We start from the raw sequence: 26365 nt of genomic DNA, 5'->3' as shown, positions 1-26365 counted from the left end.
TGGAATTTTGAAAAATTACGCAACGACACAATACAATGTGTCATCATAATTCATTGTATCCTACGTGCTCATAATGTCAAGATTATATCATAATACGCATGGTGTATAAGGGGAGCCTCTTTGTCATAGAGTTAAAACTGCAATGAATAACTTGTGTCCATAGCCTTTAAATGTAGGAATGTGCTTGTGGGTTTGGAAATAGTCACTTTACAACTCCTACAATCCCCATAACCGGGGATTAATCTTGCTTGACCCCAAGCTGCATGGTTTCAAAAACAGCAAGCATGGACAAAGTATAGCGTGTCCAGGTTTAGCTACTCACTGCAGACCAGTTGCTACTTATAATTGTTAGCCTTTCAGTCTAAAAGCCGGGCCAATGCTAAATTGCTAGGAGATTTTTACATACGACCATAGAAATAATAATAAAAACAATTTCATCACTTCCAGTAAAAGTTAAATGCAGAAAATGACCTTGCTTGTAAATTATTCTTGAATTTGTCTTCCATTTTCTTCAAATGTACAGCATAGGTGTCTCCCATACATGTTATTTTCCAGATATTGCAGCGTGTTGCATCATTGAACAACCTGCCCAAGCCTTTCTGGGGGTGCTCAGACAAGGCAGTCTGCAGCCTGACAGCTGATAATGTCCCCTATGTCCCCTATTTTGTTGCGATTGGCATGTGCTAGCTTGTTCCATGCAGTAGGAACAAATACTGCAACTGAAAAAAAATCCTGTTCTCACAGCCTCAGGTCTTTTTCAGGCATGGTCACCACTTTTTCAATGAACTCCTGAATTGCAGAAAAGTATTTTTTGGGTTGTATGTTTTGTTTTTGCTTTTTTGCAGATGTTCCAATTAGCCTGTTCAAACTTGCCTGAATACATTACATTACATTACTAGCATTTAGCAGACACTCTTATCCAGAGTGACTACATCAATTACAGGTTTTTACAATATTATCCATTTATACAGCTGGATATTTACTGAGGCAATTGTGGGTTAAGTACCTTGCCCAAGGGAACAGCAGCAGTGCCCCCGTGGGGCCCCCTTTTGGTAACAAGTACTGCTCCTTAACCACTATGCTACATCACTGTCTTGCTCTCTCATTCTGGAATCACAGTTTTACTACAGTGCTTTAAAGGGCTTTCTGTAACAGAGCATGACTTTGGCTGTATTTGTATGGTTAATGTTCATGATACTCTGCTATGAAAGGACACTTAATAGTATACTGGTAAGGAAGATCTCCGTTTCCCTGTTCTCTCTCTCGTCTCTCTTGGTGGCAGTGGAAGTGATTATTCAGAGTCATGAGGAGTTGTTATCTGTGCCCTCCGACATGCAAGTCCCATCTTGTTGAGTCCGACTTCACCAATGGCAGCGCCATTATCTGCCACTTTCTGGCCTGCATAACGGTCGTGAAAATCAAAGTCCAGTCTGAGAGAAAGAGTGGAAAGTTCATTCAGTTTTTAATACCGATACCATAGCAAAAATTGTGTTCCACAGGCTCAATAATGGATCAAAGCTTTCAAACAGGTTCAAAGGTAAAGAGTAATGTTTAAGGTGCTTACAAAATGAATACATTATACCTAGTTTTATTGGAAATAGGCTGGCCTGCCTCAGCTGACTTTATAAGAAGACAACTTTAGGCATGTCATCACATGGAAACAAAGCTTGGAACATTCAAGGGAGCATCAAAGCATTTTGTGATGACCTTATGGTGTCACAAGGTGGTGTTGTTTAAGAGCAAATCTGACGGATCTGGTGCAAATGGTTGTTAGTGGGATCATATCACTGTGACAATATGTGATTAGCATGGTTTTCGGGGGGCATGTATCCTATAATTTATAATCTTATATTTTTCAGAATGCAGATGGAGATTTTTGTATGACATGTCTGCTAAATGAAACTTATCACCAAGTAAACTAGACCATAAGGGTGGTGTTTGTGTCAACTCAGCTGGTAAAAATGGGTATAAATAATAATTTTATATAATAATTACATAATAATTTTGTTCATTTTGTCTCATTTTCCCTCTCTACCTGATATCTGTCTCTGTGGATAAGTCTGTTTTTCTGGTCTGACTGACATGTAGAACTCCTGTTGAACTATGCTGAGTCCAAAATGCCCACCAACATCCAGTACCTCTCAGTAGGACTTATGTATATCTGCAGGGTCTTTGTGCTCACCTGTGTGTGCCTGTGCATACAGGCTGTGCTATGTGCGCAGCTAACACAGTCTCTGTCTTTTGGAGGTTATAGAGTCCATGGTAACTCCCTCCTTGACCTTTAGGTGGAGCTAAAGGTCTTGGGTCTCTGAGGAAGAGAAATGTCTAACGTTAAACTGGGAATTTTTCACACTGCATATCAAGATGGGACTCACAAGGACTCCAGAATTTCAGTTTTTTGCAGCGTCAAATCTTATCATAGTAAAATACTAACCAAACAACTACTTTTTTTGGATTTTTTGAATGAGGATTTCTGTGTAATGGTCAGGGTTAAAATCAATTCTTGCAGGGGCAGAACATATATAATGGGTAATAAATGGTTTGTCTTGAGTTTAGAGGAAAAAAAATTGGAAGGTGTTCTGAAAAGCTGCAACTACATGCTTCTGATGTTGTTCTTAGCCCTTCCTGCCAAAAACATCAACGAAATGAGTTCACTAGACTATAAATTAAGGATATTAGAATTAACTGCAGCAACTATAGTTCTACATAAAAATAAGATTGTGTGTAAGACACTACTTTCATGGATTAGCACCTTAATTGTGAACACAATTCAATATGTGAAATAAAAATTCATTTACTCCTACAATTAATTACTTGCGTACTTTGGGGCCTGCAATGTCTTCGAGGTGTTTTGCTTTTCTTAAAGCTGCAGCTTTGCCCTTTCCTTGTATCTCCACAATCCCAGTGAGGTATACACCTATATTGTCCTCTCATCAGATCAAATCTAAATTTGCCTGGGGGAAAGGCTGTCTTCCGCTCATAGCAGTTCTGTATACTGTATAATTAATTCATCCTTAATGAAGTCATTCTAGTCTGTATTTGGAGTCAAATCCCACCTATTAACTAATTGCATACAGAATAACTAAAGTAAAAGCAAGAAATACTGGTTGGTTTGGTCAAATTTATCACGCAATTGTTCCTACATGTTACATTTCCATGCTGTATTTACTAGAACACAATACGTGCACACAGGGTACCTCTGCAAAATATTTCATTTTTATTTGTTGTCATTTTAAGGTGTACATATGAAAGTGATATTTTAACATCTGAGAGCAAAGATTTCAGAAAAGGAAAAAACAAGAAAGGAAAAAATACAGGAATGTGATGGGCTAACAACATGTAGAGTAGCAAATTGCTAGTCGGGTTGTACCTGAACCTTCTTATAAGTAACATTATTTGAATTACAGACTTTCAGCAGGTGCTTTTTTTTTTGAAGCTCACAATTATTTGTCATCTAGATTAGACTGGCACCAACTAATCTAGCTGGCAGACAGTCACAGTGGCACCTACTCCAGTCCAGAACCTGAACCCAGGGTAGAGCGGCCCAGAGAACTCTGCCTGAACCCTGTGAAGGAGCTGGGCTTGGTTGTGAGACACTCTGTAGAATGCCAAGACCCCGGACTGCTGGTCCAGATATACCCCAACCCGGCGGGCCTTTGGCCCGGGCACCGCTGTCTCCTTCCCAGCATGCCACAGTGAGAAGCTCGTCCCAGACCAGTACAGAGCCCAGGACTGGTCGTTGTGTCCCAGCCGGCAACTGTCATCTGAGCCCTTCCTGCCCATGCCTGCATAGGCCACGCCGATAGTGACCTTTTGCCCGGTCCACTCCACCTCCCAGTAGTAGGGGCTCCCTGCCAGGGGCTCCTGACACAACACCTGCCTCCAGAACAGGAAGCGGTCGGGGTGCTCCGGGTACGTCTGGGTCTCGGCCCGGAGAGTGGCCTTGCGGTTCTCCTCGGAGAGGCGCAGGTGGCGGTATGCGGTGTTGGGGTCCAGTGTCGGCTCAAAGCGGACTGGGGCAGAGACATCGGCAGATAGTTTCAACTTTTCAGTCTGGCACTCTGATAACTTTAGTTCTTGCACAGTTGACTTGAGCTTAAATTAAGTTCAGTCTTGCCTATCAGCCAGTATATAAGTCTCCCCTGAGCCCACAGCCTGTTTTTATGCAATGGGGATTAATGTGCCAATATGTTTTATATGTTTTCCAGTATTTGGAATCTCAAACATATGACGCATAAGATGCCGGGCACATAGGAATTCCAATTTTGAGCTATACAAAGCATACTGCTTTAAGAAACCAGCTTTTCCACTCCCATCTGGCCAGAACATAAATTAATGAAGGAATCAAGTGCATTTTAAATGGTAAACATATGCCACTACAATCAAGACAGGTGAAGAAACATTCATATTGGTCTGATATCCCATTTGAAGTAACAAAATTGTACACCTGTTTTTCCCACGCTCATCCCACATTCCCATTGTCACAAGTGCTAAAGGAAAGCTATAGATCATGTTATGTACTCACATTTTAAAAGTTCATCTCTGGTTTTGGGCTCTGGGTTCTGAAGGAGGTTAACTACTGCTTCATTCACTACTAAAGAGAGAGCGAGAAAAAGAAAGAGATGACATCAGGGTTTGGGACATTTTAGTCATCATTATGCTTTTAGATTATTTTAACTTCACCTTGCATTATTGTTATTTATGTATTCATATTAACTGGTTACTATACAAGTATTATATTTGTGAGTTACATTTCATATTATACAAGACTGCTTTGACATTACTTTGGTTTATACTTCTTAAAGCATCATTCAATTTCATTTGATTGAGAAACAAACAGATAAATCAGTAGTGCTAAGTGAAACTACTGAAAATTAAACCTTCAAACCCCTACCAAGACCGTTAACAGTTCTGTTTCCAGTGGAAGAACCAGAGTAACCTGTTCCAGCCACAGCTCTCAGGTGTTAATGAGTCAGCGCTTACCTGGGCGTTGAGAGGTTGGCTCTGCCCTCTGCTCAGCTCCTCCACCTCCCTGAAGTGGCTCCACCTCCGTGTCTGAGGTCACTGGCATTTGTGCCTGAGCCGATGAGTCGTTCACTGCACAAAACAGAGATCGATCAATGACCACAGCCTCTAAGGGATATGTGGATATGTGTACCATACCCTTTTCATCATCATGCAGTTTGTTTGATGTGCATCCAAACATTATGGATCATAGATGATGATGGTGATGATAATTTGTAGAATTATAACGAGAAAAACAACCACCTAACAGGAATAACAATCACCTAACAGACACCCTGCATTGTATTAGAAGATGCATGCAAAATATTAACATCAGCAAGCAGAGCTCAAAATAGCATAATTCACAAATATAGGGTACTACCCAAATACCCTGAAGACACACAGATTAAAAGTTAAATATAAGATTAACTGCAATCTACCATGTGAACACCATGCCAAATGAACCAAAATTAACACAACCCGCCAATGACAGTGCGCTGCTGCTCCTCAGCCATCCCCTGTTCTGATCCTCCACTCACTCATGCACACACCTATGCGGAAGATGCGGGCCAGGTAAGCCTTGCAGAGCCCCTGGTGCTGGTCCTTCAGCTCCTCCAGCACGGCCCTTACTCCCCCAAACATGGCAACCTCAGTGCTGGACCCCACCATCCGTCCAGCTCCATCCAAGAGTGGTACATCGAGGGCCAGGAAATTCTGAAGGGGTAGAGGAAGCATGGAATCGCAGTGACATAGAGAACAATCCAGAGAATTGTGGGGAGCCCCTTTTACAGGGAAGTGTACTTCTGTTAAACTGATACAAGCAACTTCACATTCTCATCATGTGCTGTTTAATAAGCTCACATTTTACAGTTTCATAAATAACCTAGTAATTTGGTTGAATTTTTTTTCCAAACATTTTAGACATTAAAAAAATTAAAAGATTAAACATTATTTAATTGATTAAACATGTATTATTTTACCTAATTATGAATGAACCATTTTGAGAAATTGCAATTATTTGAAGATATCACTGGATGTACTCAGCCAATCAAATCATGATATTGTCAATATAGTATTAAGATGCATTTCTTCAAGCTCTGTGGCTCAGTTTCAACTGGTACTGCTTTGGGCCACAGAAGTTAAGGAGCGAGCAGACGGGGAAGACTTCGAGGAGCTCTTTATGTTTTGAGCCGATCCCGTACCTTCAGGAAGCAGACGGGGTCCTGCATCTGTGTAAGTCTGCGCAGCTCCTCATCCACCCTGCGCAGCTGCGCCAGGTCCTGCTCCAGCCTGTGGATCTGCCCCTCTGCGCGGCTGCCCTCTGCGGCCCCGTGAGCGCCGAGCAGCTCCTGCACCTGACCGCCCATCAGCTCCACGCTTCGCGACAGCTCGGCGAAGACTTCCCCGGCGTCACGCTGCAGAGCCTGCAACGAGACCTGACGGACAGGAAGGGAAAGGGGCACAGGGCCTGAGACCAGAGAGATGGACGAGGCACACGTATGTGATGCTTAGAGCAGTGCACTCCACACTTTGTGGGTTTGAATCACAGGGACACCACAGATAAAGATTATTACTGAGAGGTACATCATCTTACTTGTTCCATTAAATAGCATCTATTTAGGATGTGTGGGTTTAAAAATAAAAGTGTGAGCTGACCTGTATATGGGTATGATAAACTATGTTGTATGATACATGTAAGCTTGTGAAATTCGCTCCATGCTACCCTGTTTGCTGGGTGCTCCACAATGACAGTAGTTGGTTTGTGAGTTACAGAGCTCTTGTTTTGGTGAGCCGCAGCACTGGGTGTGTACGTATGTGGCACGAGATGGTGTGGATGGTGGGTTCCTCACCTTGTGGGCCCGGGCAGCTATTGGTAGCAGCTGCAGTTCCCGCTCCCTCTCCTGGATCCTCCTCTGTGTGTCGGCCTGCATTTCAACCAGCTGCCGCTGCACACAGATACAGTCAGAAGCACACATAAAGATGCACGCACAAATAGGGTCAACTCAGTGTTAAAGCAGCCTCACACACAAGCACACAAAACAGGATCAATTCAGTCTCAAAACAACCCCCACCCACACACACACACACACAGGGTCAGTTCATGGTACGAAAGTCACCCTTACACATTCTCTAAAGCAGCCTTCTCTCACACACAACCACATGCATTCAAAGATCCTGCTCTAACTGTAGTCCATTACCAGCACCTCCCATAAAGATTCCAAGGGTCCTTCAAATGTCCAACAAACATCCTTCAAAAGCCCTTCCTTCTGATTTTGACATTTTTAATGGGAATAGATGTTGCTTGGGTAGCAATAGGCATGTCTAAAATCCCTTTACTCTTGATGACAGACACAGAATGATGAGATATGGTGACCAGGCCGTACCTGTCTCTCTGTCCTCTCTGCCTCTGAGGCGACCACCTGGTGGCCCTTGTGGCCCACGTCTCTACATGCGGTGCAGACAGACTCCTGGTCATCTCGGCAGAAAAGCTCCAGGGGGCGCTGGTGTTCAGGGCAGACCCAGGGGTTTACAGGGAGCTGTGGGTAGATGCCACCCTCACAAAGGCGGGCATCCACTGAACCATTGGGGGGACAGACAGGCATAGATGGTGGTGCTGAGGAGATGGAGTGGGGGGTATCCTCGTGCCCACCCCTCACCTTTAGCTTCTCCATGGCCTCTACCAGTAAGGTGCTCCTGGCCAGTACAGGTCGCGGGGTGAAGGTCTGCCGACACTGGGGGCAGCTGAACACCTGCTTGGCCTCCCCCTTGTCCCAGTGCTTCTGGATGCAGGGCAGGCAGTAGGTGTGTCCGCAGGGGAGGGTGGCCGGGTCCCGCAGGGTCTCCAGGCACACGGGGCAGCTGAACTCGTCCGCCGAGAGCACAGCGGAGGCCATGGCAAGAGGAGGGGACGATGGCTGCTGGAAGAGAGGGACCGGTGACGAGTGACCCTTCTTAGTGAGATTCCAAATGCGGACGTGACACTGGCATAGCACGGAAAGACGCTCTCCACAAAAAGTCACAAGCTGGTGATGTCATTAAGAAGGGGGTGGAGCCTTAAAGTGAGACAAGAAAAACCAGTATAACAAGAGGCATTTTCCTGACTGCTTGGATTCCTTTTGGGCTTATGTCACAGCAAGTAGGACTTTGGAGTAGTCACACCATAGTCTCTGGTAGTTTGGAGGCATACAGGCATGATATGAATTCTGGGAATACAGTGAAGGCACGTTGAGAGACCAGAAACATTTTGTAATACACATAACAGACAGTAACAGCAGGAACACCAGGTAATTGTTGTATATTGTGTCAGGTTGGAAAGTACAGATTGCGCAATATTGTGCTTTTACAGCCATGGATCTGATGCATTGCATTAAATATGGTAATTCATTATGATATTTGCGATATACTGGTCTCCTAAAGCAAAGAAATGTCAATGTAAAATGATGGCCACTTCCAGATGTAATTGAACTAATATACTCACTCCTGGTTATATGACAATAGCAATAACTTACTTTAAAATACGCAATATTTTCATCTAATGCAAACAATAGCAGCAGAAACACGGCCCAGTGTGTTTACCCGTGAATTTTCCTTGGATGTGCAAACGTTCAAATGAACTGTGCAATGCAAGTCTTGTGCCTGAAACATGCTTTTTTGCATTGCAATGGATAGGAACAGGAAGGTTTGTGTTCTGTTAGTGGCGTTTTGGGTACATCCAAAACGTTAGTATTAGTTTTTCTGTATGTAACGGGGTTTGGGAGTAGGATCTGACTTCTCGGCTTTAGCTGTTTCCCACCCCCGTACAGTAGGTGGCGGTATGGACAGATAACTTCTGACACTCGCCGAGAAATCCATCGAAGAACAACACGGCATACTGAAAACATTGTAGGTAAGAACTTGAAATGACAGTTTCTGGTGTTAATGTCATAATTCATCTGATCCTTCCGCGCATTATGAAATTCATATCGGAGTTACGTTCAAGTAGTCGGTTACTTTGTGTAATACAATGTGACTATCACCTTTGAAAGGCAAAAGGTACTGAAATTGTGCCATTTTGAATCATGCTAAGTGTCGGCAGCTGGAACTACGGTTGCCGTGTAGTGTTACACTATCGTTCAGAAAACAATCTCCGACAACAATATCATCGTTTAAAGCTGGTTTCACTCAGTCTCCCTATGTGTCCGCCCAAGAGTAACAACTAACTACCTGAAGTTGCACTAACATATTTGTTGTGTTTAATCTCCCACTAAACACTTATGGCTGATTAGTGAATTACTTGCTGTATACATTTAGCCTAGGCATCAGCAAATTAAAACCCCTTCAAAGCATTCAGGACTTTGCTAATGGGTACAATTACCTAGCATCCAGACAGTATCGATTTAGTGTACACTGCGCAATTGCTGGATGTAATTAATTTGCTAGCGCAATTGCAAGTACAAACGTAGATGCTTGGGGCATGACATCCATCTGTAATGTAATGTAATGTCCAATCTTCCTTTTAGTTGTCCGACAGTGGGAGGATAGATGGTGCCAGCAAAGCTAGTGATTTTGGTCTGTTTTTGTATCTCAGCGTTAATGCAACCATTGTCTAACCCATTATAGAAATATGTACCAGAAGGCATTTAAATAACCAGATTAAATGAATTAATAAAATCCACATTCCATTGCTGGTCAACCCACAAACTCCCTGTAATGTGGGATTTTCAGCCAACTTCACCACGCTGACTTTGAAGGCCTCGGAGGTTAGCAAACTCACGCTACATATAGCTATCATCTTCCAAGGCAAGTCGGTTTTAAAGCATATTCTTAATTTATAATTAGACATAAGTAGTATTAATACCATGGTCCGTGAAGAGCATATTTGTATCTCGATGTCCTAAAACACTACGTGATTGACTTGGTCATTTTCCATTAGCTAACTATAGCGAACTCGCTCCTTCTGCCAGGGTTCTGGCTGCATCCCTCTTGGTTAGCTATGTAGTTAAAGAATCCGCTATGTCACAGTGATCTAATGTCGTCTTCTGTCATAATATCTTATTTAACTAGCTCAATTAGTTAGCTAGCTGTAAAGACACTTTGCCATTTGTATGATAATTACTGCTACTCATATTAGTAATCTAAGTACCCTACTCACATTTAGCCAGCTAGCTAAGCATGACGTGAGACGTTCACGTTTGACCCTGGAGCTTCACCTCTGGCTGCATTTGTACATATCAAATTTAGTTCGTTAACTAAATGGTTAGTTAAATATGGTGCATTTTTAATTAACCACACAGCAAGAATTATCGTTTTGTCATAGTTTGTGTGCTAGTTAGCCACGTTACCCGAAGTCGTACCACTGTTGAGAAACGTTAGTTTGTTAGGTAGGAGATACATACTCCGTAGTGTGTCAGTGACCTGAGGAGGTGTTGAGACCCTGAGGACACCGTCGATAATTTTGTTAGTTTAAGTAAGCTTGTCACTGACTATGGATGTTCCACTGGTGCTTAGCGAGTGATCAATTAGGTTAATGATTTAAGGCTAAAATCCTACATGAACAAACCTTTCTGCAAGGTCAGGTGCACACCGAGGCAGGTTGGGGCAGCAAAATTACATTATTAGAGGGCCCCACTTCTTCAGCTTGTGCATGTTTCCCTAATCAATATTGTCACGAGCACACCAAGTAGGTAAATTAACTATGTATGTCACAAAAAAGGTTACATCGCTGGAAGAATAATATAACATGACCATAAATGTAGGACTCCCACGTTTTTTTGAATGTTCTAGTGAGAAATAGGGTTAGCATGGCACGGGCGGCCCCTCTTTTAAAACAAATTGTCCCGTCCTGAACTTGTGTATGCAAGAGTTTGATTCCTAAAAACAGGCAAGAGTTGGAATTTTTCAAAAACACAAAGGGCCAAATAAATATCTGATTAAGCAATGGGTTCATAACTTACTGTTATTACAATATTTATATTAAAATACATTAATTTTCATTTAAGTACAGTATAAATAAAAAAGTATTGTGATGTGCACTACCTGATGGTGGAGCACAGAAGATACAAATTCGAGTTTGGGTTTATTTATAGCTACAGGGAACCAAAATAGCACAAACATAAACTGAAAAGACAAATCCTAACCCTTCGTCAGTCCACTATAAAAACATAACTTTGAATTAACGATACCCTCCAGTGGGATTTAAGTCATTTTAATAAATGTTGTAAATGCTGTCTACCCTATGCTTTAATTTGTGTTTCACTGCATAGTCCATGATGCCAGTTGTTGTGCAAAACATCAGTGTGCAGATGAAAACACAGCCATGGGAATTTTAAGTATTTGTTATACGATTCAGAGATCAGTGATGAGGAAAATTCGGGCTAGATTAGGCGTAACTGACGCAATTGTGTCTTGGCATGTAGGACGAAATAATTTTGTTTTAGGTGGGTGAGCATACAAGAGAGTTGTGTTAAGATTGCCCAATCCCCCGAACTGTTGAGCACGTTTCATTTTTTGCAGCGCCTGGAAGGGAACTTCCAGTGTCTTGTCGCAGTGTTTGACGGGAGTGAATAATATGGTCGATGGACATTTGGTACATACATTGGGCTAGGACGTTTCTATTTTGGTTTAGCGTTTTCCGTGTGCAACAGGCTTTGGGAGCTTGGTCTGACCTCTACCCTATATACATGCTTCACACTCCAGTACAGAAAGCGGCGCTATGCGCATATAATTGGTTTCATCTGCCGGGAAACCCATCGAACAACAACACTGTAACCAATTAAATAACATTAAATGGAATGGGTTTTGGTATTAATACATGTATTTTTCTGGTCCTCCCAAACTATAACGCGTTTCATTTGAGATGGCGATTTCTGCACCCCTATTCAAAGGTTCAGTGACCTTAATAGGGCGAACCCTACAGTGAGAAACCAAGGCATTTTTGCGCCGTAAAGCCAAGTTGACTTAACTGTTAGACTATGTAAAATGGCAGTTATCAGATGGGAAATTCATTATATGGCTAGCGGACATTTGCTAGCTTGCGACCTCAACTTTCGAGGCAAGTCAGTTTTAAAACGTTTTCTTTGTCAGCTATACTACCAAGTGCAAGGGCTGATAGATATCTTGATCGTTTAGATTTAGGTAACTTCACTCGTTCCTTCTGCCGAGCTGTCACTGTGGCTCTACTTATTAGCTAGTTAGTTAGTCTGGCTATCTGATCTGGCCAACATTAACATGCAAGGTTTTCCAAACCAAGTCAGCTGTTGCCCGTTTGACTAGGTCGTATATGGACGTTAGGAAGCTAGATGCCCAGTAAGAAGTTAAGACAGCGTAGTTAACGAGTGTCGGTACTTTTTAAACAAGGAGTTAGCAATGTTAGCCAGCCAGAAAGTAGGAAACGAAACTTTGATAACGTTAACTGTTAACACAGTCCACATCAAATCTGCGTAGCAAGCTAGCTAGACATTTTTGCGGATACAAGCAGTCATTTCACATTAACAGCTAAATCACCCCCTTCATAATATAACTACGTAGCAAGAGACTCAGGAAGACTGCTACATACAGAGGACAATCTATTAGCGATTTTTGGGCAGACAACAAAGTCGTTCCCGTACTCTGAACGTTGGCATTTTCTTTGATTAGCGAGGTAGCAGCTGCCAAAGAATTGGCTTAATTACCCTTATAATGTGCTGTGCATGCTACGGCATACTCAGTAATGTGTCCGTGACCTGCTTGGGGTGTTGAGACTCTCAGGACAACCCTCGATAAATGTGTTAGTTTAAGTAAGACTGTCACCTGTGAGTGTGTTAATGTTCCGTTGGTGGTTAAGGAGTGTTCATTTGGATAAATTATTTAAGGCTCAAATCCCACACGCACAAACCTCACTGCAAGGTCAAGCAGATGAGCAGGGCCAGCGAAGCACATTACTGGAGGGACTCAATCCTTCAGATTTTCCGGGCATTCCAGGTTAAATCGTTTGTGGTTAGCACATCAGTCACCCAGCCACGTCACAAAAAGGTCGATTGATTAAAGCGAAGAAATCTGTTGCAGGGCAGGACAGGGGCTGTCAGTGTGTGTTAAACATACGGGTCTTGATAAGATTAGACTTCTGTACGTGGTTCCCAATTAGATGGCAATTATCTAAGCTAATTAAATTAATCTTAAAGTGTCTGGTATGAAACCAGGGCATTAGTACCTTTTGCGGGGGTGTGTTTTCTTTAAGTGAACTCGTAGAGTTGAATTGGTTTAACGCGTTGAGTGGAGTTAGTTTTGCTTCTGTAATGAAAGTGTGAATATAATTTATTTTCCCTGTTTACGTAGTGACAATGTGTGATATTGCATATGTTGCTACACTTTTGAGCTCACAGTGTGCGCAACAGTGAATGCCTCCCTTTCTTCTTCGCAGGATGTTTCGATGTCAGCGGTTGTTGACCCTGTCAGGTTCTGTCAGGTCCCACAGATCACTTGTATTTACAGACCCATATCCAGCTGTCCTGTCTGGTTACCTGTTGGGAAAGCCAGACTGGCAAAGAAAAGCAAGGACTTTAAGCCAGGTTTCCGTCTTGGCCCCACCATACCCGCTCACTGGGAAAGAGAAGTATGAGACATTGACAGACTTACCTCAAGATCCTGGAGGAAAAGGTGTGACCGTGCTCTCTCAGGATACCGTGAACGCGCCATGCTTCGGGACAACCCCCTCCTCAGCCTTCTCCATTGAATGCTGCTCAGACGACTCGGGGCTTTTCCAAAATGGGACATTTCAAGTGTCCATGGAAAGTAATGCTCTTTCAGACCAGCATCTGTCTCAGGACTCCAGCTCAATCCCACACCGGAGCATTTGTACACAGAAGTGTTGTCCATTAGGGTCACATGACCATCAGAAATCCGCTTTATTGGACCGCTTGGAGCAAAAAAATGCCAAGAAGCCATTGCAAGCTGATCTCAGCCAGTGTCTACTAGGAAAACCATTTAGGTATGACAGCTGCAGTACAACCCCAAAATTAATCCATGACTATGCATTCAGCATTAGGGACAGTATCAGAAGTGGTCAGCATGATCACAGAGAATTGTTTCATAAGGGCTCATATCCTTTCTGGAGTGCTTTCTCTGCGTCAAAGGCCTGGCCAGTTGATCCCTGTCAGAATCACGTACCTGTCCAGAGGCGCTGCCTTCACCAGGGAGCCACTGCCCCCATGAGGACCCCTCCCAGTGGGGCTGCCCTCAGAGAGTGCCTGTCTGCTGACAACGAGACGCGTTGCCGTCGGGTTCTGGAGCCCAACATGGCCCTGTATGAGAAGGAGAACGCGGCGGCGAAGACCAAGGAGGGCCAGCGGCGCTGTGCGGCCATATTGGTTTCCCTGTGCTCGGTGGAAGGGGAGCCAGCCTTCCTCTTCACCCTCAGGTCAAGCACACTGAAGGGCAGGCACAAGGGCGATGTCAGGTAGAGTCATCCAAGAGGCAACAAGAGGGTGTGGGATGTGCCTATATGTAGTGCATCACAGCCTGTAGCCTTACAGGTCACTCTGATTGCTCAGTTAGTGCAATGATCTTGTGATCATTAAGGCTGCTTATCCCATTAAGAAATAAATGGGATTCATTAACCTAGATTTCTCTTTGCCTAGTCTAATTTTTCAGTTAATATTACTCTGGGAGTAGGAGGCGTTATGCCTGTGTATCTAGTCCTCTTAGTTTTGGGGATGACTCCAGAGGTGTGGCTGCCATCCCTGCTCATTCTGAGCTTTTGAGCCAAGCCGTTGTGCAAATTAGGCTTGTCTTTCATCATGCGGTTTAGCATCTACTGAGATGAGGTGCGTATCCAGTTTTGCAGGAGGGAAGCAGGACCCCACCGACAGGGATGTCGTGGACACTGCGCTGAGGGAGGCCCGTGAGGAGCTTGGTGTCACTGTGGCGACAAGTAGTGTGTGGGGTGTGCTGAAGCCACTGCGAGATTGGGTGAGGGGATTTCTGAAGCCACACCCATATTCAACCATCTTTTTTCCACCCTTGGTCATGCACATCCACTGGCAACTTCTGATTTTCCCTTTAGTTCAAAGAGTGGTGTTTCTGTCATCTCATGATTAGTATGTGTATCTCTGTCTTTCTACATACAGCGTATATAAGGTTCTAACTAAACCCTTTGCTCCAAGTACAGTTCCTTCGTGTACAGCTGTGTTAAGGGTAGCTGAAACCGCACTAGTCTGGTTCAAAACAATAATTAAATGCTGTTATAAATTGTAGCACAAAAAGTGTGCATTACAATTTCACTAAAAGATCTACACTTTGGTGTCCAGTAGCACGCACATCTGTAGAATTACAAGTGTTGTTGTAGATACAGTTGTAGATCAGCTACCCGCATTGCGCATATATCCCACCCACTTCCTCATCTTATTGAATTGTCCAGGTAGATTTTTAATAGTTTTAGAGCAGTCACCAGTTTCCCAGGATTTCCTCAGCATTCCCCTGTTGGAAAAAAATGCATGCTTGTAGACTTAAGCTCCTGTGGAAGTGGATGTGATAAGATTAATTGTTTTTTTTTTTTTCCCAGTCTGGAATGATGATCGCCCCAGTCATAGCCAATATTGGCCCCCTGGAGGAGCTGTCGTTCCGCCCTAATCCCAGCGAGGTAAGGCACTCTTCACACTGCTTCACATAAGCACAGACAGAAGCGGTGAAGGAGCACAGCACTAAGTCCACTGTGATTCCCTGTCCCTAATGACAGGAAACTCAGCTTGATACACTTGCAACGCCAAAAAGCACAGAGGCAAATAACACACTCTCATGGGAAGGAATGGAGGGCATTATGCTTCTACACCAGACTATTGTAAGGAAGAAGCCCAGACTTTTGGCCAGGATACTCAGTTGGATCATGTGTATTTATGCATTTTTATGGACAACTGAATCATGTCATTTATTACCCAGTTGGGTGTCCACCAGTCTACTGCATAATTTATTTATTCTTTATGCTGTTGAGTGCAATGAAATAGGGAGTAATAATTGGATAGAGAAAAGTTCCTTAAAGAGAGGACTTGTCTCTTCATTAGTGCAGAGATAGCAGTTAAATTCTTCGATGAGTCTTTAAACTGATTATAATAGAAAACAAGTTTGACTCTTCTCTAAATTCTCTGTTCCAGGGGCAGCATTTTCAGCACCCAGACAACCACATTTTGAACATTTAGAATTTCATTGTGATTCCACCTGTCTTGTCAGTGAAGCAAGCAAATATAACCTCTATCTGTAGATACTGTTTGCCACCAAGCTCCAAGCTTTGATCATCCAAGGTCTGATTGATTAGCAAGGTCTTTAGTGCATTTGGGAGAATGGGAGAATTCTTTATAGCATAGATACATATTTCTGATATAATATGGTCTTAAATCATTATAAGTTTCTACTTAAAATCCATCAATAGCTCATTGCAGTTACAGCTGGAAGGTAAACTAGCATACACAGGGAGACCATAGGATCAAGTATGGAAAGGCCTGCTCTGAGATTGCTTCCTGTGTCCCCACCTTTTGCCTGTCACCCGCAGGTTGAGGAGATCTTCACCATCTCCCTTGCTCACGTATGCAACCCGGAGAACCGCGGCTACACGCACTTCCGCACCGGCGATCGCTACGGCTACACGCTGCCCGTGTTCCGCAACGGGAAGCACCGCGTCTGGGGGCTGACGGCCGTGGCCCTGGACCACACCCTCAAAATTATCGTGCCCCCTTAGAAGCACAGGTCACATTGCTGCCTCACACCTGCAGATGTTGACTGCTGAGATTACTTTGCGGTGCTTAAGTTGACCCAAAGTATCTCTTCCAGCCACTGCATGTACAGTATATCCCTATGTACTGTATATACAGTTTGCAAAGCACAAGTGCATATATGGACATTATGAAATAATGTGTATGACTTTCATATTATTTAACCCTTAACTGGGTTTAAGATAAATAAATACTACTGGTACCCTCCTGAAGGTGCACTATGTATCAAAAGGGACCTGAGGAACATGAAAGCTATCCAAACTGGTGTTGTACACCTTGCAATAACCTCATTGTTTAAGTCAAATATGTATTCAGTTCAAAACAAACCACTTTCTACAGTCTGAACGTACAGTATTATATGTCATATGACGTTTTTGGTAACAGAAAATGCAATAAAATACTGTGAAAATCTGCTTTTAAAAATGGATTGCTTTTGGACATATTACCTAGGAGATACAGAGTAATGAACTTCGTTATTTAATGAAATGAATAAATACAAAGATGTGAAAGCATATAAATATGGGCTGCGAATAATGGCACTGTAAACAAACATCAGTTGTTGAAGAGGTGTTTCATTTGAAATGCTGCTTGGTTTTAATCAAAATCCCAAACTCAATCTTCCATGTCATTCAAAGTTGAATAATTTATTAATGTATTTACATGCATTTTATTTGGGGGAATGTGGAAGTAAGTACACTTGCTTTTGATTGTCCCCCCCAATACTAATAAGGCTTGTGTCAGTCTTGTATACACATAATGTCATTAACAAAAGTTAAATAAAGCACCAATATCTGAGCAGCAGTCTGTGCTGTTTCATTAAATGCACATGTAAACAAGATATGAGCACACTGAACACAAAGCGATCTCCTCTCAGATGCGTCAGTAATTCACATCTGAGCCAATCGTGGATTAGCACGTGCAACTTGTGTGTAAAGGTAAGAGCAACGTGTCCATTGTGAGGTCCAGTTAACCAGCATGGGTGACACAGGGAGCAGAGTGTCATCAGGGCGAAGAAGCGTGTGTCAGGGCAAGACTCACCTCACTGTATCAACAATTTGGCCAAGATGCCAAAACGGAGTGAGTGGAAGCAAAATAGAAATGTAATGTACTTTGTATGTTTCTATCGCACAAAGAATGCATTTTCATTGGCTCAGATGCCAATATGAAATGAGCGTCAATGTCATACTTCTGTCAGTCAGTGGAATGGTAATAATAGATCGACAAGTAAATAATGAAAATAAAAATAATAAATAATAAAATAATGCAAATGCTCTCAGTTGATTTGACAATATACAAGAAATATGAATAAAACAATGGTGTATGTGCAGGTACTGCATCTACAAAAAGCTTCCAGTTGCGGAGTAAAAATTTACAAGATACTAGAAAAACAACTTTGTCTGGTTAATATATTTTTAAATGATGGTTAAATAGTTACAAGTCTAAATATTTTGTATACAACTCTTATCAATAAGAATGAGGTTTTACCATTCAGGCTTGGTCCATATTGGAATCTGAGCCAATAGGAACCAACTTTTAGCTCTCTGAAAGTACCAGATCCTATCCCTGAATATATGTTTGCATGTCCACAAAACTATTGCACAAGGGTTTATTTAACAATGAAATAATGAACTCTCTCACAGAGGTTTTTTTGAGATGCACATCCTTCTAGTATGGTGAGTGATGTCTCTGACTGGCAAAGACGATACACTGTTAACCCCAGTCACATTTAAGCTCAGTGACAGGTTAACACGAAGGGATGATGGGTTTATGCTGAGGAAGGGATGGAGGGGTGGAGCCAGAGGGGAGGGGATGTGGCCACTGTGGGTGGAGCCAGCGGCAGGTGGGGCTAAGGAAGAGCACACTCCACAGGGTCCTGGGAGTCAGGTAAGAGGTGGCAGGAGGGGGCTAAGGAAGAGCACACTCCACAGGGTCCTGGGAGTCAGGTAAGAGGTGGCAGGAGGGGGCTAAGGAAGAGCACACTCCACAGGGTCCTGGGAGTCAGGTAAGAGGTGGCAGGAGGGGGCTAAGGAAGAGCACACTCCACAGGGTCCTGGGAGTCAGGTAAGAGGTGGCAGTTGAAGGGCCAGCTGAGGCTGAGCATGTTGAGAGCCTGGCCGCACTGCTGCTCCGCGGAAACGCACACAGACCGGCACGGCTGCAGCACCCCGCCCTGTGGGTTGCACAGGGGCACAAACATCCCACACACCAGCCTGCGCAGGGCCTGGAAGCACGGCAGCTCTGTCAGCACCTGGCAACCAGGGGGAGGGACAGGGCGGGCATTACTGACTGGTTGCCTTTTTCACATTTTTTACAGTTTATCAAGCAACAAGCAAATAGGTCAGTACAGAAACAGACAATGACCAAATAACTATTTATAAATTACTGTTTCAGTTCTATTAATATTAATCATTACAGGAACAGACTTCACAATAGTGACAACTTGACTGTAAATGCTTTTGATTTCTCCATGTAGTGTAGTACGTATGGAGAGTCCAGGGTGCAGCAGACCTCACCCTATACTGCCGGAGCACCTCGGCAGCCTCCCTCTGGTCAGAGATAGACAGCCAGATGTTTGGGAAGGAGGTGAGGTTGTAGCTCAGGCCCTGGCACATCTCCACCTGGATCAGCTCGCAGGAGGAGGCTGAGGTGGGGGTGGGGGCGGGGCAGAAATGAGGAAGACACAGCCGCGTCCTTGTGTAAAGCAGCAATGTCAAAACATAATTTGGGAAACAAATAAAGCTGGGCAGCGTAGTTGCATAGCTGTGAAGAGACTGGACTGTAACCAGGAGGCTGTGACTTTAAATCCCAAGCTGAACTGTGTTGTATCGCCCTTAAATAAAGCACTTATCCGAAATTGCTTCAGCAAATTCAGTCTAGCTGCACCAATGGCAAGCTATGTAAGTTGCGCTAGAAAACATCATCTGCTTGGCGAATTAATCTTGCGGTAATACCATAAGCTCTTTTTCACTTCGTTTGAGCTAGAGGATGTGTGAGAAACTTGTGCTTGCTCACTGAAAGGCGGGTAGGTGGCGTTTCCACAGCCCTGCTCGTCTGTGCCGTCTGCGCAGTCCGTCCATCCGTCACAAAGCCACTCCTGGTGCAGACACTCACCACTGCCGCAGGCGAACTGCGCAGGGCTGCAGGTTCCTGACACGCACAGGGCAGACCCATCAGTGACCATCTCACACCTCAACTATCATCTCTCAAACAAGCCCCCCCTCAAAGCTATCATCTCTCTTTTTAGGTATTCTCCTCCCTTTTTCATTCCTAACTTTGGAAGCACCAACTGTACATTAGGCTCGTCTCCCCAGCACTCACAATCCTCTGATACTCACACCTGCCAAACACAACTATTTTTGAAACTACAAAACCCAGCAACATTCCCAGATGTCATCTGAGAGACTCTTGATGAATGAGAGCGGCGCAACATTGGATAAGGAACCCCATCTCACTGTGGTAGAGGAAAGCCAATTATTTTCTGCTGCTAGAAATTCCAAGTCATTGTCAGTGATTGACACAACACTCAAACTTTGACCTAAGATATAGGGTTCAGCCTGCCATGCAGGAGCCCCAAAAGCTACATTCTCTGAATTACATCACAACTGCACTTACCTGCACTTAACTGCACAACTGAAAAAACCTTACTGAATTCTTAACAACTCAATGCAGGAATTGATAATACCAGAAAGGTGTTATATAACAAGGTAATTATATGCAAAAGAGGTTTTATTGCACTGGCTAATGAATAAATAAATAAATGATCACAACGTCTTTGAGGGAACATGGAGGGAATCCAGTGTGCAGTGGACAGTGTTTCCTCACTGAAAAACTTACTCTCAGAGAGGGCGATGGCTCGGTAGGTGGCATAGAAGCCGCTGTCCGCCACACCCTCGTCCGCCACGAACAGCACAGTCATGACGGGCCCAGAGGAGGTGAGTTCAGGGGGCAGGTTGGTGCCGCAGTACCTGGGAAAGCACAGAGGCTCTTCAGGCACATGACTCTCTGTGCTACATTCACAACACCTGCATTACACACCTGTAAGCTCTCCACACCTGCATTATAGAAAAGATTCTGAAACAGCAAGACAGTCAGAAAGGCACTCACTTCCTTTGGAGATTGGAAGACTTATACATGTGCACAGATACGTTTGACAGTTGTATCTAACTCCTGGGAACATTAATTATTTCCACACTTTAACAATCCTATGCATCTATGCCATATAACTGAACTGACTACATAACCATGGATTTACTCAATGCTCAAATATTTCAACTGTTTTCACTGTTGAAGGGAGGTTTACACAACTGCCATATGTATCTGAGTATGTGTGTTAGTCTCTTTAGGTCAAGGTTCTACTATAAAAAAACAATACTACTGACTTATCCATTATTTGATGCCACACACTTGTCAAGCAATTGTGATATTTCTTACGCGTGTATTCACTTTTAGTTTGGTAGTTATTCATTTTTAGTCTTTTTTAGTGTTATTATTTAACTTCATTATGACAGTCATTATTTTTTCAGTTATTAATTTAACAGCTTTTAACATTTAACTTCACACTGCTTTATAACAGCGTGACAGCTGTTAGGCACATTTTGGGGAACAGTGAAATAGGAGCTCGCCTGACCTGCCCAGCACACTTCTGTCCGCCATGTCTGTGCTGTCGTGCACCTCCACGTAGTCAAACTCACACACCTCCTGCGTCTCCAGGCTGAAGTTGCGGAAGCTAAGCTGGATCACGTGACCCTCAGCCACGGATATCCTCCACGTACACATCTGTACAAATGAGAGAAGGCAAAGGGTGGGGCACCACCTGAAATATCTGTTCATTTACCTGTCTGTGAGCAAAAGACTGAGGGAGGGACACAGTGTTTCACACCTTTGTGGGAAGGGTCAGGTTAGTGAACAAGGTGTGTATTCCTGCCTCCCTGAGGTTAGTCAGGACTGCTGTGTTGTGGTTTGTCTGTTGGTGAGGGTAGGGCTAGTGAGACAGATGTGTCATTATTGTGTGAGAGTAAGATTATTCAGGTGTGTAGTGATTTTACCTGTTGGTGAGGGTAAGGCTTGGGGTGGTTTGGACTGGAGAGAGAGCCCTCTGGTCCGGTTTTTTGTCCCCCACACTCTGCTTAAACAAAGAGATGCACACAACTACAAAAAGAGAAAGGCTACCCCTGGGCTACAAAGACACAGTGAACATTAGGCATCTAGGACCTGACGGTTGTATATATTTTGTGACCGTTACTGCGATGTTTGCACAGACAAGTCTGACCTTTGTGTTTCTGACTGCAATTGGCCTCGTCACTTTGATCCTGGCAGTTGGATCGGCCATCACACACTGATACAGGAAGTAAACAGCGCCCGCCATCACACAGAAACTCATCTCGGGAGCAGCTCTCTGAGGACACACACCAATAACAGTCATAATTAGAACAGCACTACAGCAACTGTTAAATATGAACTGCTTCTGTAGGTGCATTACTATGTAGTATCTCAAGGTGTACACATGTATTGTGATAAGTTAAATTATGGCATAACAATGTGCTTCCCACCACTTGCCCAACAAACAAACAATCCTATCGGTCCTATTCCATCCTCAGAATACAATCTCTTTGTGCACTTGGGACACCATCTTAAAGGGGTAAACATATTTTATTTGTGAATAATTTCTGCTTCCAGAAAGATATCCATGATCTCTGAATTGTCCTATGAATGTAACTGTGGTCTTACACTGTTACCTTTTAAAAAGGAAAATGAGCATGTAAAACAGGGAGAATGGCTGTTTACGTGTGATTAGTAGTCACGTCAGATAATTAAAACAGACCCTTGAAGCATGTGTGAATATTCAAATACATTCACATACCCACTAAAAACTTTCATGAGCATTTACAAAATCTGAGTGTTGTTTGTCTTTATTTATGAAAGATTCTACTTATGTAATATATTAGAGAGTAATAGGAACTATATCCCTGCCCAGCTCCAACACCTCCCTACTGGTTCAGTTGTCCAAGTCTCCTCCAGTTCCCTCCTCATAGTACCTCAGCTCACCCAAATCTCAATACTACCCTCCTACCATCCCCAATGCATCTTGGTCTCCTACCTTCCCATCATCTCCACCACTATCACCACTCACTCTAGTCTTTTCCAGTCTTCCCTAATCTCCTCCGTTATCCCCACCCTGACCACCACTAATCTCCATTTGTAATCTAGGACTTCAGTCTGCAGTCTCCACTCCCACTGTAGCCCAGTCTTCCCCAGCAAGTCTCCCTGGTGCGACTCACTCTGCAGGGGCAGGACGGCCTGGTACTGTGCAGAGAATCCGTTTCCTCCGATGCTGCTGTCCGAGCGGAAGGTCACCCACACCGTGCTGCTGTTGGTATTGACTGTAGGGGGTGCCACGTTGCCACAGAACCTGGAGCAAACAGAGAACTTTGATTGGTAGGATAGCAATTAAAGAATTTGTGGCCTGTTTTTGAAATGGCGCCACTCTGTCTCAGGTGGTGACAGTCCATTATAAACTGCAGTGGCTTCAAGGGGAATGCCAGCAGGTGAAGACACCGTGTCCAGGGTAACACCACTAGCACACCAAAAGATGGATAGCAAAAGGATAGCAAAAGTGTTGACCAATGTCAGAGCTCAAAAATGCTAATGGCGAGAATGGAGTGTTGGGAGAGCGGGGGGGACCTGGTGACTGTCGTGGTCTCCTCATGCTCCTCTCGGAGCTCCAACCAATCGAAGAGGCAGGGGGAGGGTCCCTCAATGGCCAGGGAGGAAACACGCAACTGGACTAGGGCAGGAGGGTGCACCTGGATCACCCACACGCACAGGGAGTCTGGGGGGTAGGGGGCGGGGTGGTTTGGGGAGCTGAACGTCCCATCGGACTCGTCCAGGACACCCCCACACTCTGGGGAACAGGACAGATACAGTGGGAGGAGGCGAAGCAAATGTCAGCAGGAAGAAACAAGCACACCAGGGACAAGAAAGATCACTACTCAGAGAGCCTGAGAATTTGTTAAAGCAGAGCCTTACAAATTGTTCTTTTAACATACCTGGTTTGAGTTATAAATTCAGTAAGAGTTCTTAGTAAAAATAAATAAAAATTTGAAATTGAAACCCAGGAACAATGTTGATTTGACATTCCTGTCAAAATACTGTCTTAGTGCATGGTTGTATCATAAAAACAATTTCGTCTCATTCATATATTAAGCTAGGTATTAGATCTACAGTATACATGGCTGGTTGTTGTATTAACAATTAAATGTAACAGTTCTGGACTCACTCCTTGTACCAGTAGCACCTCCTGTTGGTTGTGAGGCAGCAGTGCTGTGGGAAGGACTAGAGTCTGAGGGGCTTGGAGGTAAACCCTGGGGTAAACCACCACTCCATGAATCTAAGGGGGTCACTATCCCCCTTTCCTGAGTTTGTTCTTCTTTTAATTCTATAAGATGAAAAAGAGAGTAAGAAAGAGGAGTTCAAACTATCAAAGACTATAAACTGGTGTTACTGAAGATGAATGTGTGTGTGTGTGTGTGTGTGTGTGTGTGTGTGCATGTGTTTAAGTGTTGTGATTGTTTTGTTGGTATTTTCAATAGATTTTGAACAACTCTATTACCCTTTATTTTTATATAGACCTTTAAAACCTCTACAAATGTGTGTGATTTTTAAATCTTTTGAATACATGGCTTGACCACTATGTGTAATATCAGTCATGCTGTAGACACAGTTGCTGGCTCTTGCACACCCTGTACTCACGTGTGAAGATGAGCACCAGGGCCAAGCCCAGTGCTGCTACCAGCAGCAGCACTGACACAGACACCACTATGGCCCCCCAGCCACACCAGGGCCCCCCCAGCCACACCGCACACATACTTTGCACACTGCGACCTGGGAACAGCACAAACAGAGAGAGGGAGGCGGGAGGAAGGGCATTCCAAGCACTGCGACGAAACTTAGCTCAGGCAAGAAAAATGAAATACTGATCTCAAATCAGTACCTTGTTCAATATTTCCATTACTAAAGAGCTGGACCACCAATGAGACATTCCCAAATTCAACATCTGGGCCGCAGGACAATGTGAGGCCTGGTGAGGCTGTCACATCATATCATATGCATGGGCCAAAAAAGTGCCCCATTTCACCTAGTTGGCTGTGTAGTACCTCAAACAGTTTTGTGACATTCTCCAGATACGATTATAGGGTCCATCAGGTTCACTTTCTCAATTTGAAACGTGTCCATATCCGTCATTCCACAGAAAATAACAGGATTCAACATTAAGTCAGCAATGTTGCCACGATGTCAACCGTTACCATTCAGCTCAGAGAAGCTAGACTTCATACCACTAGAGGATGGTATTGATAAGAACGAGGTCGACGAACTCACTGGCTGGTGTCCGTTTTGGCTCGGTGGTGTTGAGGGTTTTTACCCCTTCCCTGACCTCCTCACGCTCATTCTCTGGCTCAAATGCAGGGTTGCAGAATACCGTCTGGAAAGCAGCGAGGAACTATGCGTTACGCGTACTACAATGCTGGCTTTTCGCGCAAATGCCCACAAAACCGAATAACGCTTTTAAATGTGCACACAGGGGACACATTTCCCACATTCTTCACATTATTAAGAATTCCACAAGAAATTAATCCCTGAAACTGACCACGCTCATCTATTCACATTCATATCTCATGTCTACCACTCTATGACCCTACCTTATACATTTCGGACGGCGCCTCTTCAACGGTGACTTCTGTGAGGTCCGTCATCTTTGGCAGTGACAGGAGGTCAGGTTTTATACTGTGACATTTAGCATATTCGTACTAATGTCTTCTCCACCGAAAGGGGAACAGCAAAAATAAAATCCGCATGAAAATTTATAGTAACTTTGAGCAAATGAGAAAAGTTTACTTTGGTATGATGTCCTTTCCAACAATAATCCACTCCACTGTCGTTTTTCCGTTCCTTCTGCGTCCTGGTTAACAACAATCAATTAATCCCTGCCAAAATCCGTCTCATGTAGATCAAATTAATACAGCCTGACAAAATCGCATAATTTTACAATAATGTACAAATCAAAAATAAGACTTGATTGACCTTGATTTACAATAAATCACAACAATTCTTGGAGGTAAACTTCACTCCCTGAGGTGGATATTCCGTGTTTCTTGCTTTGTTGGGGGTGAGTAGCTCGCAATAAAAGGTGACCCCCCCCCCCCCCCGGGTTTTGCCAAAAGCCGAGTCAGCTGAGAGGTATGAACGAGGTTGGCAGAGGCCGAAGGAAACCGTGCTTGGAGTAAATTCCCTGTAAGACCCGTAACGAACTTCTAATCCCCAAAACCGTTTTAGAAACATACAATGGTAAAGTTGCGACATTTACTACGATCTCATCCTTGTCCCAATCGTATTATGAATAAACAAATAAACCGTTTCCCCTCAATCACCGATGTGTCTTTTCCTTGAACGTAGTTCGTTTGAGTTGTATATACTTTACTTTCCCATTATTGCAGTATTATTATTTATTTACAGTACGTTTATATTATTATTTGCCATTCATCAAAATTGCAGTTGGTGGGATTTTAAGTGAATTTTACAGTTCAATGAAATCGTCAGCTTGGTAGCACATTAAGAGAAGTCACGACACATGCAGTTTTGCCTCAGAT

General features: G+C 43.6%; 3 protein-coding genes across 3 annotated transcripts; 1 reads left to right on the top strand and 2 right to left on the bottom strand.

Moving 5' to 3' along the window:
- Positions 1-3207: 3207 nt before the first annotated feature.
- Positions 3208-7997, bottom strand: ftr86 (finTRIM family, member 86). Its single transcript, XM_036537380.1, has 7 exons — positions 7389-7997; positions 6855-6950; positions 6207-6440; positions 5556-5718; positions 4984-5097; positions 4526-4594; positions 3208-4013 (listed from the first exon to the last, which is right to left on the bottom strand). The coding sequence occupies exons 1-7, from the start codon at positions 7896-7898 to the stop codon at positions 3475-3477; spliced, it is 1725 nt and encodes a 574-aa protein (XP_036393273.1). The 5' UTR covers positions 7899-7997; the 3' UTR covers positions 3208-3474.
- An 862-nt stretch (positions 7998-8859) lies between these two features.
- On the top strand, positions 8860-17516 carry nudt8 (nudix (nucleoside diphosphate linked moiety X)-type motif 8). The gene is made up of 5 exons (XM_036537028.1): positions 8860-8886; positions 13382-14416; positions 14796-14928; positions 15521-15598; positions 16502-17516. Exons 2-5 carry the CDS (start codon positions 13383-13385, stop codon positions 16685-16687), a joined length of 1431 nt encoding a protein of 476 aa, XP_036392921.1. The 5' UTR covers positions 8860-8886; position 13382; the 3' UTR covers positions 16688-17516.
- Positions 17517-18496: 980 nt separating this feature from the next.
- On the bottom strand, positions 18497-25517 carry LOC118783445 (membrane frizzled-related protein). Its single transcript, XM_036537319.1, has 13 exons — positions 25418-25517; positions 25098-25200; positions 24471-24602; positions 23998-24156; positions 23403-23622; positions 23000-23130; positions 21991-22116; positions 21767-21843; positions 21349-21497; positions 20556-20686; positions 19734-19868; positions 19235-19362; positions 18497-18969 (listed from the first exon to the last, which is right to left on the bottom strand). The coding sequence occupies exons 1-13, from the start codon at positions 25469-25471 to the stop codon at positions 18745-18747; spliced, it is 1770 nt and encodes a 589-aa protein (XP_036393212.1). The 5' UTR covers positions 25472-25517; the 3' UTR covers positions 18497-18744.
- Positions 25518-26365: the final 848 nt, after the last annotated feature.

The sequence above is a fragment of the Megalops cyprinoides genome, chromosome 9 (genome assembly GCF_013368585.1).
Source record: "Megalops cyprinoides isolate fMegCyp1 chromosome 9, fMegCyp1.pri, whole genome shotgun sequence".
Lineage (NCBI taxonomy): Eukaryota > Metazoa > Chordata > Actinopteri > Elopiformes > Megalopidae > Megalops > Megalops cyprinoides.
Note: the sequence above shows the minus strand (reverse complement) of the source record. Positions and strands in the feature narration are given on the sequence as shown.